Here is an 18400-nt window from a genome sequence, read left to right as displayed (position 1 = left end):
TTTTGTCACTAATTCAAATTTTTGAATAACTGTGTGAGCCAATCTAAACACTGTTGTAGGCTAAGCTTCGAGCTATCAATCTGCCATCTCTGAAGTAGGTAAACCAGGATAGAGAGATTTGGAGGAGGGAGGAGAAATCTGGAGAGAAGTAGAGGAGGACTCCCAAAGGAGGGAAGGTGGAATGGAGCAGAGCAGCAGGAGGAAAGGGATGGAGACAGATCCTAGAGGGTGAGGGACCTGGGAAAAAAGAGATGTCAAGACAGAATATTTAGAAAGCATCATGATGTGTAAACTCTTCACTCTTCTTTTCATAAAACCTTCAGAAAAATAAGACTTTCAGCACAGGCGCTTTGGGAGTCAGATCTGTGCTTTCTTTGTACAGTGGTCCCTCGGTTCCAGGACCCCTGCGGATGCCTAAGTCCAAGGATGCTCAAGTCCTCTATGTAGGATGGCTAGTACAGTGGGCGCTGCGTATGTGGGATGCAGACCCTGTACATCACTGTGTTGAGACTGGCTGCAAAGAGGCCCAGTTACATTTGAGTTGTGTTTGAGACTCCACATAATGCCCCTTGTTCTGAGTCCAGATCGCAATCCAGTTTCCCAGATGGGAGGAGAGGCCGGGGAGGTGGGAGATTCAGAGCTTGGGTCTCAGAGGCAGGAAGAACTGGGTTTGAATTGTGGGTCCACCGCTTATTTGCTCTAAACATTTCTGAACCCCAATGCAAAGTGGGGATAAAAATAGTACCCACTGTATAGTGTTGTAGAGAGACTTACTTATGAAGATAAAATGCTCAGCACAATACCTAGCACACGGTATGCACTCAACAGAGTAACTGTAATTGTTATCGTTACTATTTATATATTATTATTTTCCTTTGTAGTCATAAGCGCATAGGGAGAGAACTTGCTGGTCAGCAAACACAAGTAGCCTATCCATCCATTTACAAGTTTTACTTCTTACTAGAAAATGATTAAACAGCTCTCCTGGTTTTATACATCGGTCTCTCGGGGTTTGGTGGTGTGAATCAGCCATTGGGGCATGAGTCCTGCTTTACACAGTCTGGCATTTTCCCTTTTGCTGAGAAATTTACCCTTAGTGCCTCCCACTCTGGAGGAATTATTCCCACAGTCTGTGGGCTTCTCTGGGCGGAAACCAGGTATCAGCTTCACAGTCCGCGCTTCTGGAAGGGATGAAAGCCTGCTGTCTGCTGAAGTGGCTTCGTCTTCCTCTCTCCCTAAACCCTGTGCCATGGTCTGCTCAGTTGTAAAGGGAAGAGAGCAAATTACCCAAGAGAGCAGTGTTTCATTACTATGGAGGGAAATACCATGTCGCTTGGCTCCCTTAGTTTTGGTAATATGAGTAGGTAGGAACTTAGCTCTGAGCAAATAGTATAAGATAACGTTCCTATGGCTTTAATAAAAGCCACTTTATACATAGACCTTTTATGACCAATTGGTATAAGGACCTCAGGAATCTTCTGGAACCAAAGGTTCCAATATTCCCTATCCCTGTTCTTAGTCTTCCCCCATGGAAGTATGAGAATTCTGTTCAGGTGAATCTGGTTGGTTTTTGACCTGGATCTTGTAGCAGCATTATTGTTTCAACCCAGGACTGCTGGAATAAAATTACCACGAGATAGGTCTTCATTTACAATTCAGACTAATATGGAATCACACACACACACATCTGGAATGCTACAAACCAAACTGAAAACAGTGATTATCTTGTTCAGGTGGGATGGCTGGCAACTTTCACTTTCACTTTAAACGTGTATGCTTGCATTTTTCACAAGACTGTATTACTTTCATAATCAGGAAGAAAAAAAATGATCCTGTATTTCCATTTTGAAGAAAAAAAGGAAGAAATGATAGCAGCCTAGTCACTTGAGTATTTCGGGTGGACAAAAAAGTGTTAATTTAATGCTTGTTGCCTAAATTAGAGGACAGAGAGCAGAGAAGGCAGGCAGTCGGGAGAAAGGAAGGAGGGAGCAGGGATGACACACGCTGGTCCCGCCAGGGGAAGGGGGACAGCAGGGACTGTGGGCAGCCCTCCGGGGCACAGAGAGTCCTGTGGGAGCAGCTGGCTGTGTTACCACAAACCCTGACAGGTCGCCAATTTGGGTTATTAATTTAGAGATGGGGAATCAGGGATCAGTTGTTTTGGCAAATAGCTCAAAGTTACACCCTGTTTCTTATTCTTAATCTTTACACTGCAAACTATGCCCACGGGTCTGCCCTTCCTTGTTAAGAATGTGTGACCGGCTCTGAGTCTGGAACAAGATGGGAGATTTAGAATCAAGATTCAGAACCAGGAACTTCCCTGGTGGCACAGTGGTTAAGAATCTGCCTGCTAGTGCAGGGGACACGGGTTCAAGCTTTGGTCCGGGAAGATCCCACATGCTGCGGAGCAACTAAGCCCATGCGCCACAACTACTGAGCCTGCGCTCTAGAGCCCATGAGCCACAATTACTGAGCCCATGTGCCACAACTACTGAAGCCCGTGCGCCTGGAGCCCGTGCTCCGCAACAAGAGAAGCCACTGCAATGAGACACCCCAGCACTGCAACAAAGAGTAGCCCCTGCTCGCTGCAACTAGAGAAAGCCTGCGCACAGCAACGAAGACCCAAGGCAGCCAAAAATAAATTAAATAAATAAATAAATAAATCTTAAAAAGATTCAGAACCAAAGGAAGTGAGAAGAAGTGAGAAGAAGTGTGGCAGGCAAAGCCAACCCTTCCTGTCTGCCATTAGTTCAGGAACTAGACTGAGGGCTTTCCAGGCACCAGTCACAGGGGTGGCCGTGTCCCATGCTCAAGATCCAGAGACAAGGGAACAGGCTTCTCTCAGGCTCTTAGGCAGGAAACAAGGACATGTGTCCGAGAGCCCTGGTCGAGGAGGTGGCTTGGAGCGCAAGAGAGCGTTGTGGCTGCCCCGCTCTCACTTGCTGTCCATGTGTCCTGGGAATGTGACTTAACCCCTTTCCTGTCAGTTTCCTGGTCTGTAAAATGGGGATGATCATAGCGCCTGGCTTTGGGGTTATAGTGAGGATTAAAGGACATAGTGCCTCTAGAGCCCTCAGCGCTGGGACTGGCATTACTGCTCAGTCAGCATTAGCTATTGTTCTATAGAAAAGTGCTCAGAGGGACCCCCTGAGGGGTCGTGAATTCTCCCCCAGGGAGCCGCAAAGAAGAGTGAAGTGGGTCTCTATGGAGGAGTAAGAGTTTGTTTGATGGGCAGTTTATTGCCAGCAAAAGAACAGGTGCGAAAAGAGCAAGCCCTCTGGCCTGACCTAAGCACAGGTGTGTGTGCCACGTGGGAGGCAGAGGTTGCGGGGGTGGAGGTGTGTGTGCGCGTGCGTGCGCGTGCGTGTACATGTGTGTGTGTGTGTGTGTGTGTGTGTGTGTGTGTGTGTGGTGGTGGGGCAGAGGCGGGTCCTGGAAATGTAGGCTCGCTTAACATTGAGAAGGGCCTTGTCAACCAGACTGAGACCTGGGCTTTTTTTTTAAAAAAAATAATAAATTTATTTATTTATTTTTGGCTGTGTTGGGTCTTCGTTGCTGCGCGCGGGCTTTTCTCTGGTTGTGGCGAGCAGGGGCTACTCTTCATTGTGGTGCATGGGCTTCTCATTGTCGTGGCTTCTCTTGTTGCGGAGCACGGGCTTTAGGCGCGTGGGCTTCATTAGTTGTGGCACGTGGGCTCAGTAGTTGTGGCTTGCGGGCTTAGTTGCTCCGCGGCATGTGGGATCTTCCTGGACCAGGGCTCGAACCCGTGTCCCCTGCATTGGCAGGCAGATTCTTAACCGCTGCGCCACCAGGGAAGCCCAAGGCTTGGGCTTTATTTTTCATTTGAAGCCCATGGAGGGGTGTGTGGGGCGCTTGAGAAATTTTGCTTGTATTTGAGGTTTCTAAGCAAAGAACAGTAGGATCAGATATGGGTTTTGGAAAGTAGGTTCTGGAAGAGGTGTCCATTCAGGAAAGTGGCCAAGAGCCTCTAGCTGTTGTCCCCGGACTGGTCACTAGAGGGAGGCCTGGGCTCAGAAGTGGCGCCTCACTGCCTGTTGTTGACAGTCTGCTGGTCCCTGGCCTAAAAGGGATGCTACGGAGGCAGTCAAATCCTGACTCACATCAGCCCTTCGGCTGAGGCAGGCTTGCTAGGTTATGGACAAGCACACTGGCAAGTTAGGAAGAAAAGGAACGCCCCTGGTATGCTGTGGGCACCTTGACCTCCATGCATCTATAGATACATGCATCTATACAACTGACCCAGCCCATCTTCCTTCTCTTCCTGTCCCTGCCTCGCCTCCACACCATGTGTGAGGACACCCCAGCCTGCATGGCCGAGCTTTGTCCACACTCCAGCAAGTAACCTGCGGGCCCAGGGGTGCATACACTGGTGGGAAAATGAACCTGAGGGTGAGGACTGCAAAGGCCCAGGGAGCAGGCTCGGGCCATTTGGGAAGAGAACTTTGGGATTCTGGGTGCTCAGAGCACAGTCTAGAAAGAGGTTAAGAGCTCTGGGTAGGCACCTCTGTTGGGCCTTGAGGAGAGGATTGTGGCTAAAGCAGGGAGCAAAGGATGTGTCCTGTTTCACCCAGATCCTGAGTGAAGGATTTTGTGTTATTTCTGTCTCTCCACGTCATATCCAGCTTGAAGCCCAGAAGCTAGTGGGCAGAATTGCTTCTCCTTCTCCAGCTCTTGACTGGCCTCTTGTGTGAGAGAGCAGAGTCACTTTTCCTTTGTCGAGGACTCTGTGGTTTTAAGAAAGATCTCGAGTTCTTTGACACTCTTCTGGAGAAATGGAGCTCAATTCCCCTTCGGGGCTGGACTCTTTTCTGAAGAATACAGAGAAAGTGATGGTGTTCGACTTCGGAAACTAGGTTATAAAGGCACTGTGACTTCCTCTAACTGCTCTGGTGACGCCCTCAGCTGTGTCAAGGGGGCCCTCAGGCAGTCCTGTGGAGAGGCTGCGTAGGGTGGAGCTGAGGCCTCCTGCCAACAGCATGCTGGAAGCTGATGCTCTAGCTCTGAACAAGCTTCCGACGAAGGCAGCCCTGACCTGCAGCCTCATGACCATTCAGCTAAGGTGCCCCTGGGACACGGTGTGAGATAATACACATTTGTCATTTTAAGTCACTGAGTTTGGTGGTAGTTTGTTATGCAGCAACGGATAACTACTGCAGGCTTCAAGGGGTTCCCCAAAGTTAGCATTCTTATTTCCTGCCTGGGTTTTGCATAAGTCAAGACATAAAACAAATGAAACGTGCAAGATGAAATATCACCTTTATTGGTAGTAAGAGACCAGTCTTTAGCCAACTGAGTCTGCTAATACTGAGACCCAGAATTTAAGCAGACGTACCCACCCAATCCCAACACTGAGTGGAGACAGTCCTTCCCCTCGCAGAGGGGTCCTGCCCTATAAGAGTAAAAGCAAGAAGGTGGGAAGAATGTTTACTCAACAGGTGGGCTCACACCCAAGGGAGACAAGATGTGGGCCGAGTCAAGGATGCCCAAATATTCTTTCCAAAATTAACAGTCAGTCTCTACTCACTCTTCACCACTCTACTCACCAGGGCAGGAGGAGCAGTGGGGCAGAGAGAGTTCCAGAAGTTCCACTAATCAAGCTTCCTTCACCGGGAGGAAATGTCAGGAGTGAGGAAGAAGTTCCCTCCCTCATATCCTTCCTTTCTATCTGTCTGTGGTCCTATCCCATGCACGTGACCTGTGACCTCTTTCTTCCCTCTAGGGTTGGCACCCCTGGCATCTTTCTAATAGTGTTATTCTTATGCCTGTTGTGTCCTGGGAACTTGATGCTTTGCACAGTGCTCTGCATATAACAGGCCCTCACTCAGGACATGCTGGGAATCACGATGCTTCAAACTTGCCATTTTGAGACTGAGGTTTTCTATTTTCTCTTTAGCTTGCCCTGTTGTTCCTAGCCTTGGGGGCACTGCTTTATTAAATCATCAGTGCCGATGGACCAAACCATCTTTGCAGGAATATTGTATAAGTGTGAAATCATCAATCTTCTTTTTTTTTTCACAAAGACCTCATCAAGGAGAATCATTACATTTTATGGGTGAAAATGTGGTTCTGAAAATTACTTAATGATCAGCAAGCAGTGGCAGAGATCCAGAAGAGAACAGAAAATCCTGTCATCCATTTTGATAGCTCAGTAATAATATGCACATCTATTTCACATATACAGCTATTTCAAAGTCTGATTACATTTATTTCTTATCATCGGGAATCTAGTGAAATAGCTATACTTTCTTTGCTCTTTCTCTAAATTTATTTACCTGTTCCTTACTAATGGACATTTAGGTTATTTCTGATTGTTCACCGCCACGAATATCATTGCTACGAACATCCTTGTGCTTTCAAGTCTCCCTGCCCTGATCCATCCTGTCCACTGCTGCCTGAGTTAAGGGAGGGGCAGGGACAGAACCTCAGTAGGTGCTTAGGGGCCTCTGGGTAAATATCTGCAAGGTTTTGGCCTAACCCCTTTCCTCTCTAGAAAACAAAGAAGCATTTGTGCCCCGGCCACCACTGTTCCTCTCTCTCTTATCTTCTTGGGCATCATGAAAGGGTTGGAGATGACGCACAAAGATTTATAAAGGAAGATGGAGATATGGCTCTGTGTTAGGAATGCAGGAAAGCATATGGACCCTGGCAGGCTTCCATGTGGACCTGTATGGGGGCTCTGCACTCATGTAGCCCTTTAAATTCCCTGGAGGGCTCTGTGCTGTCTGGGGGTGCTTTTGGAGTCCACATGATTGGCCGAGGTGTTGCAGGAAAGGGTATGAGCTTGGGTGTCTACGATGGGGAGGCAGGCGCAGGAATGGGCTTTGCTTCTGCAGAGGGATTTCTGCCAGAGGGGGGTGTGTGTGTGTGTGTGTGTGTGCGCATCGCGGGGGCTGCTGACAGGGAGCTACATGTGCCTGAGTGTGGATGTGACCAAACTCAGGGATATGCTGCTGTTAAATGAAGCGAGGCATTGCCATGGCAACATAGCTCTCTGTTCCCAGCCAGATGCCAAGCCCTTAAATTATATTTTTCTGGCTGAAAGCGCCTCAATCACCTCTGGTCTCCCAAGCAATGGGGGTGCGGGGGCAGCAGATGCCTCATCTCCAACCTTTTCACAAAGCCCAAGAGGTAATAAGCAGGGGAGGTGACATGGGGGCACTGATGAATCTTGTCTGGGGAAGGCCCTGGGAGTAGCCTCTGGTGAAGGGGCTTGGGGACAGCCATGGATAGGCCCCCCCTTCTATTATCTCTGAGTCCAGTGATCTGGGGTTAACATTCTCCAGCACTTCATTCTAGAAGGAAATTTGTACAATGAATGTCAGTAGAGATGCCAATCATTTCTTCTGCTAATCATTTCCTTTCCTTCCACCCATTAGCCTTCCTTTGATTTTGATGAGCAAAGTATCCCTGTGTCCCTGGCCACAGCTGACCGGACAGGGGGAACATGTAGAATACCAAGCAGATTCTCCTCCAGCAGTCTGGATGGGGGTTAATTATCTACTTGCAAACAGCCTGGAAGGTTTAAGGTGCAACTTGGGGGCAGCTTTGTGTAAGTAAAGTCAGCAAAGAGGGTCTGCAGTCCCAGGAAGCAGACACAGGCAGAGGGAAGTCAAGACCAGAGAGGGTGGTTGAGGGAGGGAAATGTGGCAGTTGCTGTGGTCCACGGGTCTTTCCTGCTTCTGGTTCTCAGGGAGGCTCTGTGCATTTCCTGCCCTCAGATGCTTTTTGTAATTTGGTAAGTTTGTGTCTTGCAGTGGAATGGTCCCTGATTAAGGCATGAGGAGCACTTGGATAGGGTTTGGTTGATGATGCTGGAAGTGCCTTTTCTAGCCACATTCCCACTCAGGATAAGCAGTAAACTCCTCAAAAAAGGTTGCCTGGAAAATTTTCAGTTGTCCAACAGTATTTTATTGAGCAGCTATGTACCAAGCAGTATTCTAGATGTTAGGGAAATATCAGTGAACGAGACAGACGAGAACCTGCCCTTAGGGAGCTTGTTCTTTGGAGGACACATATAATAGAGTGAACAAAGGACATGATAGCAGACATTGCTAAGGGCTATGAACAAAACGAATGAATCATACAGAATCATAAACTATTAAGGTTTGAAAAAGTCCTCAAAAGTTTTCCAGATGCTTTTATTCCCACAAGACCAAAGAAACAAAAGAGATAATAAATGGCCTTTAGCCACACAGGAGGGTAGTGAAGCTACGTCCGGCTCATTCTTTGCCAGCTTTTATGTTCCTTCCTGTAGGAAGCCTTTCCCTTCCAGCTCTCTGTTACATGCCGCTCCTGTTGCACCTTGCACTTGGCTCATCACAGCATACTTTATTGCCTGTTTACAGAGGTATTTTTCCCACGTACTGTAGGACCTGAGGGCAGGAACAATGCCCATCGCATTCACATAACACAGTGACTCACACTGCATAGATGCTTAATAAAGTTGCTGGATTAATAAATAACAAGGGCTGCTGCTTGACAGACAGCAGCAACACTGATGTTTCTACAACTCCTGTAGGCAATTCTTCTACCATGTGACCCCTCCAAAGGCAGGAGTAGTTGGATAATGACACAGACACGGCATGGTTGTCTTCAGAGATAGGAGAAGACTCTTCCATGGCCAGAACCCAGGCAAGGCGGTTTGTTAACTCTTTTACAGCTGTTGAGATCGGAGCCTTCGGTGTTGAGCACCTCTTAAAAACGAAGGCAAAACGTTTAGGGCCTCTATCTGGTGGCTCTCAGGAAGTGCTTCATTCCTGTTGATGGGAGCAAATGGGAGCAGCCGGCCATCAGTTGGGCTCATTTTCAGGCCTAATCTCACTTTGCAGACAGGACAGTTAACATCTACCAAAAGGGAACACACACTGAACCCAGGAAAGGTACACGCGCACGAACACCCACCTGTGTGCCCCAACAGCAGGTTTTACCTCTCCTCCCTCTTCCCCTCACCTAATAAACGATAAATCTTAGGGCCCTGAGGACTTCAATGCTATCTAGCCAGCCATATCCCTAGAATACAGTAATCATTTTCAGGGGAGGACTGTGGCCCTCGCCAACCGGTTCAACCTTAAGGCTGACTGTTCACTGCCCTAGCAAGCAAAGCCCACGCTGGTGTTTCCATGGCGGAGGTAGAACAGGGTTTCCAGGCGTGGCGAGCTGAGCTTAGGACAGACACAAACGTGACGGAGGCTGATTCTCTTGCCTGGATGGATAGGATCATACACTCCCTCGTCAGCCCATGGAGAATCCCAACCCAGAAACGAGAACTAAAGCCTTTGTGGGAGCAGCTGAAACTGGCTGCTTTCTGCATCACTTAACACAGTACCCGATCTTATTTATAATAGGAAACTTCCAGAGAGTTTGGAGATGTATTTCCTCCATTTTTCATTACTGCATATAATTCTTTATAGGGTTTGCCATGCATAATTAAAAAAATTATATGAATAATACATAAATATGTTCTTACAAAGAAATCAGACCTCACAAAAGCCTATAGAGTAAAAAGTCCCTTCTACCACCGCCCAGCCCCTCTCCTTCCCACTGTTATGTTTGGATGTATCTTTTCCCCCATCTTTACACACATGTACGTGCATATACAGATAATAGTCTTGTTTACTTTTTACATTTTAATTCATACACTGTACATAGAGTTTTTGCTATTTCATGTTTTTCAATAACCAATCTGTCTTGGAGCACTTTTTTTTTTTGGCCACTGTGTGGCGTGCGGGATCTTAGTTCCTGGACCAGAGTCCCCTGCGGTGGAAGCGCAGAGTCTTAACCACTGGACTGCCTGGCAAGTCCCTTGGAGCACTTTTCATGTCAGTACATTATTGTGAAGGGCTCCATAGTATTAATATTCCATAGTGTGTATGAACCATAATTCAAATAACTCTTTCCCTACTGATTAACATTTGGGTTGTTTCTAGTTTTCCACTATTTTGAACACTGTAATGAACATCTTTTTACACATATCATTGTGTCCCTGATAGGCATTTCTATAGGGGAGATACCTAGAATTGCTGCGTCAAAATTTAGCTAAACACTGATAATATAATAGCTTTATCAATGTAAATTTCATTTTCACACATCCCACCAACACTGGCATCCATCCATTCATTCAATATATATATAGTGAGAAACTACTATGTGCCAGGCACTGTTCTAGAAAACTAGGGCACACCTCTGCCTCAGGGCACTTAGAGTCTAGTGGTGGGAAACAATATTTTTTCCTTATTTCTTAAAAATAAGGAAAAAAGAAATTACTATTAAAAAGAAATTATTTCCTTATTTCCTATAATGAAGTTTTATGTCATAAATGCTATGGAAAATAGTGTGGTAAAGAAAATGAGGAATGGCAGTGGGGTTGAGATTTTGAATAGGATAGTGAAGGCAGGCCTCACCCCGGTGATTCTGAGCCTTCCTTGAAGGAAGTAAGTACAAATCTCAGAGAAGAGAGTGTTCTAGGCAAAGGCAAGTCCAGCTCAAAGGTCAGGTACGTGCTTGGTCTGTTCAGAGGGGCAGCAAGGAGGCCAGTGTAGCTTGAACAGAGTGGGCGAGGGGACCAAGAGAAAATGGGGGGCCAGAATGGCGAGGGACTGGTAGTCAACTAAAAGGGCTTTGGCTTTTACTCAGCGCAACAAGTGACATTAGAAAGTTTTGAGCACCAGAGTGACATGAGCTGCCTTAGGTGTTAACAGCCTCTCTCTGGCCATAGTTAAGAATAAACTATGAATAAACTATAGGAGTAGAAGGTGGGGACAAGCATGGAAGAAGTCAGAAGGCTACTGCAATAATAATCCAGTTGACGGATGATAGTGGCTTGGGTCAGGGCGCTACAGGCAAAAAGAAGGGATTAGACTCTGGATACTTTGAGAGCAGAGCCATACTGACCATTAAGAAATAGGGTGGAAGTAAAAAGAACAGTCAAGAGGTTAAAATCTCCTTAAATTTTCCAAATAGATGGGTACAAACATCTAATTTACTTACGTCTCATTGCTTTAATTTGCATTTCCCTAATCCCTCCTTACCCTCCTCTTTCTCTTGGTTAACACTTGATTTCCTTACCAACAATCCTGCTTACTGGGTAGCCTTGCTGTTTAGGCCAAACTCTGAGATTAATTTCTCATTTTAGAAGAACAGCATTGCAGAGCTGGTAGGTAACACAGGATTACTTGGTCAAACCTCCTTAAAGGTGAGAAAACTGGGTTGCTCAAAAAGGTTAACTGAGGCTCAGTGGAGTGACTTATACAAGGTCACCCAGCTAAGTGTTGGAGCTTTACTAAAATTTAGCTTTCCTGATAACCACTCTATTTCACTTTCCATCGTCTATACCATCTTCTTAGAAATCTGTTTTTCCAATAAAACTAATTGAGAACCAACAAACTCATTTCCATGAGGGCTCAAATTTGGATAGGATAGTTGATCAAAAGGACTGTCAATAAAAATTTACTACGCAGGCTAAGAAACTAGATTTGCATTGCTTTTTCCACTGTAATCTTCGAAGCAGGAGAAAACAGGTGAGGTGTCTTTCCTGCCTAGCTCTGCCAGCCCCTCATTCACACTGAGATCAGTAATCATTCCTCGGGCTCCCTTCCACCTCATTACCATTCTAATTTGCCTTAGTATAATCTACCTAGGATATTAGGGTTTTATTGTTTTCCCCTACTCTAATAAACCAACCTTTTAGATGAAGGGAAAACAGAAAAGGGGTAAGACCAGCTTATCTTAGTAAAAAAGGAATTGGGAAAATTAGAACGTGGCAAGCCAAGTCTTGCTGAGTTTGTCCTGTTCAGCACATCTCTGTCTCACTGCAGGCCTGGGATGCTTTAGGAAAAATCTGATGTAGGGTGCTGGAAACGGGCAAGAGGCTCTACTGAAATAATAAGGAAGCAGTAGTGAGAAGATCCATCTTAGCCAAATGAAAGGGCCTCAGACTGGAACGGAGCTGATGAGGGCAGTTAAAAAGGTGAGTGGACACTACAAAGCTGCTGCTGCTGAGTGCAGTGTGTGCCTTACCTGCCCCTTCCAAAAAAGCAACACAAAGGCCTTCTTCAAAAGAGCAGTTTGTGCTGGCGACAGAAAATTTGGGAGATGTAAGATTATAACCCTCCAGCCTTTTCTGTGCATACAAATTGTGCATACAAAAAGCACTGGTAAAATGCTTGTGCATTCTGTTAAGCTGTTTTTCTCAGTTAACATATTGAGCATTTCTTCTGATTACTGAATATGTCCCTAAAACGTGATTGATAGTGGTTATATAGTATCTTATTACATAAAATAGTTTCCTCCAACAAGCTCTTCTTTTTTTTTTTTTTTTTTTTTTGTAGTACGCGGGCCTCTCACTGTTGTGGCCTCTCCCATTGCGGAGCACAGGCTCCGGACGCGCAGGCTCAGCGGCCATGGCTCACGGGCCCAGCCGCTCCGCGGCCTGTGGGATCTTCCTGGACTGGGGCACGAACCCGTGTGTCCCCTGCATCGGCAGGCGGACTCTCAACCACTGCGCCACCAGGGAAGCCCAACAAGCTCTTCTTGTTAGACAATGCTGATGTTCCTAGATTTGCATTCTAATATATTTCAGGTAGAGGCAGAATTACAAGGTAAAGGACTATATTTTTTAATTGGAAAAAAAATTCAAGCATGTATTCTTTATTTAAAAAATGACTCAGGGACTTCCCTGGTGGCGCAGTGGTTAAGAATCCGCCTGCCAATGCAGGGGACACGGGTTCGAGCCCTGGTCCGGGAAGATCCCACATGCCGTGGAGCAACTAAGCCCATGTGCCACAACTACTGAGCCTGCGCTCTAGAGCCCGGGAGCCACAGCTACTGAAGCCCGCGTGCCACACTACTGAAGCCCGCGCGCCTAGAGCCCGTGCTCCGTAACAAGAGAAGCCACCGCATCACAACAAAGGGTAGCCCCCACTCGCCGCAACCAGGGAAAGCCTGCATGCAGCAACGAAGCCAACGCAGCCATAAATAAATAAATAAATTTATTTAAAAAAAAGACAAAAAAATTTTCAATGTAAAAAAAAACAGAAATACAGAAAAGCACAAATAGAAGAAACATCAACTATAATCCCACTATCATTCACACTTTGGTATACCTATCCTTCCAGTTTTAAAAAAATATATAAACAATCTATACAGAATTAGGTTACTATGCATGGTTTCATAACTGGGTTTTCTCATTAAACACAAGTATTTCCTCATATCTTTACTTGTTCTTCCAAAACATGAATTTTAATGGCTATAGTTTTCCTCTGTATGGTTATGTCATTTCCACTAGGATATAAGCACCACAAAAGCGGGTACTTTGTGCAAATCAAAGAACAGTGCTCAATAACCATTTATTGAACACATACATGAATTTAATCAACTCCTTGTTGCTGGACATTGAGCTTATTTCAAACTGACTATTACATTCTTATACAAAAATCTTGCAGACAGCTCTAATTACTTCCTTAGACTCAACTAGAAGTGAAATTTATTGGGTCAAATGGTACACATTTTAGAACATTATTAGGATGACCATATAATTTATCATCAAACCAGAATCCTTCTGAGAGGAAAAGGGAACATCATTCAGGCCTGCCCTGGCCCAACTGGGATGTACAACAGAATTACAGGTTACATGATGCCAAACTGAGCCTTAAAGGTTATATAGCAAGTTACACTGCCACTTGCAGAGCATGAGTGCCAGTTTCCCCAGACCTAACATTTGTGACTCCACTCTTAATATCATATACATCCTAGAACATAGAGTATCTACCCTGGCATTTTTGATATAAAATAATAAAGAAAACAAAATATCTTCCCCTTGATGTTTTCTCTTGGTTTCAGGCTCCTTTCTAGGGGTCTTGTTTCCTTTCTAGATGTTGGCAAATGTTTGCTGTACAGCCTGGATCATATCTTTTAGACTTTGTTGCAATTATTCAACTCTGTCATTTTAGCATGAAAGCAACCACAGATAATCTGGAAATGAATTAGTGTGGCTGTGTTCCAATAAAACTATTTATGGACACAGAAACTTGAATTTCATATAATTTTCATGTGTCACTAATATTATTCTTCTGAGTTTTTCCCCCCACCAGTTAAGAATGTACAAATGATTCTTAGTCCATGGGCAGTACAAAAACAGAGGGTAGCTCACAGTTTGCTGACACCTGACTTAGAAAACATCTGGTAGACAACTAAAACAAACTTGGTGGTGGGGGGGGATCATCCTCATTTAAATGTAGAAAAATCACCAACTTTTCCTTTTTCCTTGAGCTGTATCATTTCTGCTGTCAAAGTATAGTTGCATTATATACATCTTCAACTATATGTGCCTCACAGAAATATACATAAAAACGAGAGAAGTGAACTGTGCAAACAATTCTGCTCAACCCTCTCCACCCCACAAATGAGTCCAGAAGCACATCCCTAGAGGAAGCGTGGGCTGGGAGACAGGAGTCTTCCATCCTCTTGGCTGGCCTCAGTTTCCACATGCTTCTCACAGCATACATATCTTGCTTGATGGAGTGTGAGTTTACAGTTGGAACATGTATTTTTTGTAAAATATTGACCCTGAACACAAGGCAATACCTTCATCTGATAACTGACTAAAGAGCAATCTTCTAATGCTGAAAGATAAGCTGACTGCTGGATTTATTAAATGACATGTGTTGGTGTTCAGTGGGTCACATATAACGTACACAGTGTTCATATAATGTACATTATTAAAAATTTAAGGGATTTTTCCAGTGGTAATTTTAATTATATAAAATTATCCTATCACGAACGAATTTTAGAACCTATGTATGTACACATAAAGGATGAACCTGTTAACTTTTATTCCTTCAAACAAAAAAAAACCTACCAAGGATTACAATATAAACTCAATATTCAACACTCGTAAGAAAAAAAAGGCAGGACAGAGGAGAAATGCAAATTTGGCAAGTCATGTCGCAAGCAGCAGGTATCAAAGCAGCTTCTGGTCAGTCGTCCACACAAACAAATAAGCCAGAATGTTTCTAAGAGTCCAGATAGTAATAAAATATTGGCAATATTATGTTTCTAGAAAGGAGCACTAAATTTCCATTATTGTTTGAAATAGCAATATCCATCTAGGAAGATGGTAATAAATATTTTCATTTTATGAGTGAGGAAACTGAGGCCCACCGAGACAAGGTAACTTAAAGGCTCAGGGTGTACCAAGGTGAACTGGTGGGGGTACACAGATTAAACGCAGTGCTTCATGCATTTTCCATACTGTCTACAATACCAAAAACAGCAGTGACTGGAATATCAAGGAATATTCTCTCCTGTGAGACAGCCACAAAGAATACTTAGGGCAGAAACAGCTAGAAGGCTTCAATAGCATGAATACAGCAAGTGAAAATAGGAAAAAAACGAATCCCAGAATCACTTACCCTCAAACATAGATACAGATCTTTAATTTAAAACTGAGTAAGTTTATTCATGGGGAAAACAGTTACAGAATACCCTTAGGACTTTTTTAGTCCAACAATTAAAATTGCATTTAAAAGCCAACGGGCAGAGTTTATTTACAGACCTGAAAGACATCTGCAGAAACTACTGTCCCTCTTTCCTTGGGTTTATATATATTTACCCTTTAGGCAAGAGAGATAACTGTGATTGTCTTTTCTAGGAGATGCGATTTCCAGTTCCACTGTCTTAAGTGTATAGGAATTTTCTGTGAAGGCCAGAGAAGATCAAAGAATTTGGTGTTGACTGGAAGAATTAAGAAGGTAAGACTAATGGTTGGTTCATGGAACCACAAATCACTAGATGGGGTGGTGGAAGGGGAATTATGTTTCCCATCAATAAAACCTGAGGTATTTAAAGATTCCACAGACATGGAAATTCACGTCTACCTTGCTCAGAGATAACGGCGAGGCTGAGAAGGCTGTTGTGGGAGCTCATACCTCCTTGGACTTCGCACATACGTTAGTGCCAAAACCTAACCGGGACTGGATCACGTCAAGCACTTCTCTGACCGAAGTGGTTAATCAGTTTTCTCTTCAGGATGGGTTCCAAGGCAACAGTGTGATCAATGATGAGTTTTTCCCTGTCTCTGCTTTTGGCCTGTCTTTGTGCTAAGTCTGCGGCAATACAAAACAGCACGGTCATTTACTGTTAAGACCTGCCTGAGTAAAAGAGTGGGGCTCTCCAAGTCTCAGCAGTCAGGGTTTAACCTAGCTCATTTTACTTGGCTGTTCTCATCATCCAGATGGCAGGAACCCTCTGGGGTGATGTCTCTTTTATTCTCCTCCATGAGTTCCAAAGGGAAGTCCTGACCTATGGCCAGCACCTGCCGGACAGTCATGTTAACACGAGCAGTTTTCAAGTAGCTGGCGCACACCTGCCAGTCCTCCACAGAACAGGGCTCCACCACTGAGTCTCTGGGGAGGTCAGCTGGGAGAGGCGTCTCTAGGCAGCAAGGCAAGCTTTCCCCTTCCAGACTGGGAAGGACCCTCGGGACTGCATGGTTCAACAGGCGGCTGAAACCTGACATTACCATGATGTCACCACTGTGCAAAAACATGGGGGTGGGCGCTTCATCTCTTTTGAGGCCACCCAGGAGAAAGATGGCAGACTGTCCGAAGCTATAAAAAAAAAGTAAAACAATACGAATAGTAAGTTTCTGTTACTAGCCATGACTGAGAAAGTTACTGCCCACTGCTTTATTTTTTGGTTGCACTGTGCACCTTGTGGGATCTTAGTTCCCTGACCAGGGATTGAACCTGGGTCCACAGCAGTGAAAGCATCAAGTCCTAACCACTGGACCACCAGGGAAGTCCCAATCCTCCTTTTTATACCATGCTAAGATCCTTCTTTTCTGGCTTGTGTCTATGAGCGACCAGCCCATGATCTGTTATTTAAACTTATTATAGCCCAGAGAACTGCTGCAAAATAAAATCTGAAGCAATTAAATAAGCAAATTAAAATTTATTTGGGTCCTTTAATATATATTTATAATTCCTGTTCACTTTAAAGATAAGGCAATTAATAAAAGATTCTGTTCCTGCACTTTCCTCATGAGATACAGGTGCAGTACTTTGCAGAAATATAAACTTACATTTAGGGAGAAAAGGAGAGTAAACTTTTCAGGCTTCTGTGCTTTGCTCTCCTCTATTCCAAAAAGGTTGCTCACTTTGCCTTATGGCCTCTACCACTTATCTATTCCACAGACACTGACAATACCTCTCATTATAAGACAGACTCCATGCATCTTAAACAGAAATATTCATTGTAATTTGGTCATTACTCGAAAAGGACTAGGCTAATTTTACTTATGATACATGGCTAAGATGCCCAGAAGTGAAAGATTATAGAGTCCAACCATTTAAAAAATCTAATGTTTTATTTAAGCTTAAAAGTGCTTTAGAAAAAGGAATGAACTGATAAGTAATTCAAAATCCCTAGACCCAACTTACCTGAACGAAAGCAGGGGTTTGGAGTGATCTAGTTCAGATTTGTCTACATGGATTCCTAGTGTGGAGTCTAATCGGTAGTAATTCAGGATACCTGCTTCAGCTCGGAAACCCTGAAATCCACAGGCAGCGGCTACTTGCTCTGAGAGGAAAGCCAGGTCAGAAGGGAAAGGTGTATAATGATCTGCTGAGTATTTCTTTGATAAAAGTAGGGAGAATAAGAAAAATAAACAATGATCTCAGGAAAATAGGAAAGTGTGGCATAAGATTAATTACCACTTTAAAATCATCTAATTTACATGTAATATATTGATTGATTGATTTACAATGTTGTGTCAGTTTCTGCTGTACAGCAAAGTGACTCAGTTATACCTATGTATACATTCTTTTTTTTTTTTTTTTTTCGGTATGCAGGTCTCTCACTGTTGTGGCCTCTTCCGTTGCGAAGCACAGGCTCTGGACGCACAGACTCAGCGGCCATGGCTCACGGGCCCAGCCGCTCCGCAGCATGTGGGATCTTCCTGGACCGGGGCACGAACCCGTGTCCCCTGCATTGGCAGGCGGACTCTCAACCACTGTGCCACCAGGGAAGCCCTACATTCTTTTTAATATTCTTTTCCACTATGGTTTATCACAGGATACGGAATATAGTTCCCTGTGCTATACAGTAGGACCTTGTTGTTTATCCATTCTCTATATAATAGTCTGCATCTGCTGACCCTAAACTTCCAATCCCTCCCTCCCCCATGGCAACCACAAGTCTGTTCTCTATTACATGTAATATTAATATAGCATGATTTACCCATCCCTCAAATACTATAGCCAGTTTGATTTTGGACCCCTCAGCCTGCAACGTAGTTTCATGTGATTTCACTGGTCAATCTGATGGGATGACATGCTCAAAACATCTGAATTTAAACCGACTTACACTGTGGTCAATGCACGAC

General features: G+C 44.5%; 1 protein-coding gene across 1 annotated transcript in view; it reads right to left on the bottom strand.

Annotated features, from left to right (window-relative positions):
* Window positions 1-12812: 12812 nt before the first annotated feature.
* ALKBH1 (alkB homolog 1, histone H2A dioxygenase) overlaps window positions 12813-18400 on the bottom strand; it is a 32421-nt gene continuing 26833 nt past the window's right edge. The window contains exons 5-6 of the mRNA XM_079914653.1: window positions 17457-17650; window positions 12813-16625 (exon numbers count right to left, since the gene is read on the bottom strand). Of these exons, the coding sequence (XP_079770779.1) occupies window positions 16220-16625; window positions 17457-17650 (600 nt within the window). The 3' untranslated portion in view covers window positions 12813-16219. The remainder of the gene's footprint in view (window positions 16626-17456; window positions 17651-18400) is intronic.

The sequence above is a fragment of the Stenella coeruleoalba genome (genome assembly GCF_951394435.1).
Source record: "Stenella coeruleoalba genome assembly, chromosome: 2".
Classification (NCBI taxonomy): Eukaryota; Metazoa; Chordata; class Mammalia; order Artiodactyla; family Delphinidae; genus Stenella; species Stenella coeruleoalba.
Note: the sequence above shows the minus strand (reverse complement) of the source record. Positions and strands in the feature narration are given on the sequence as shown.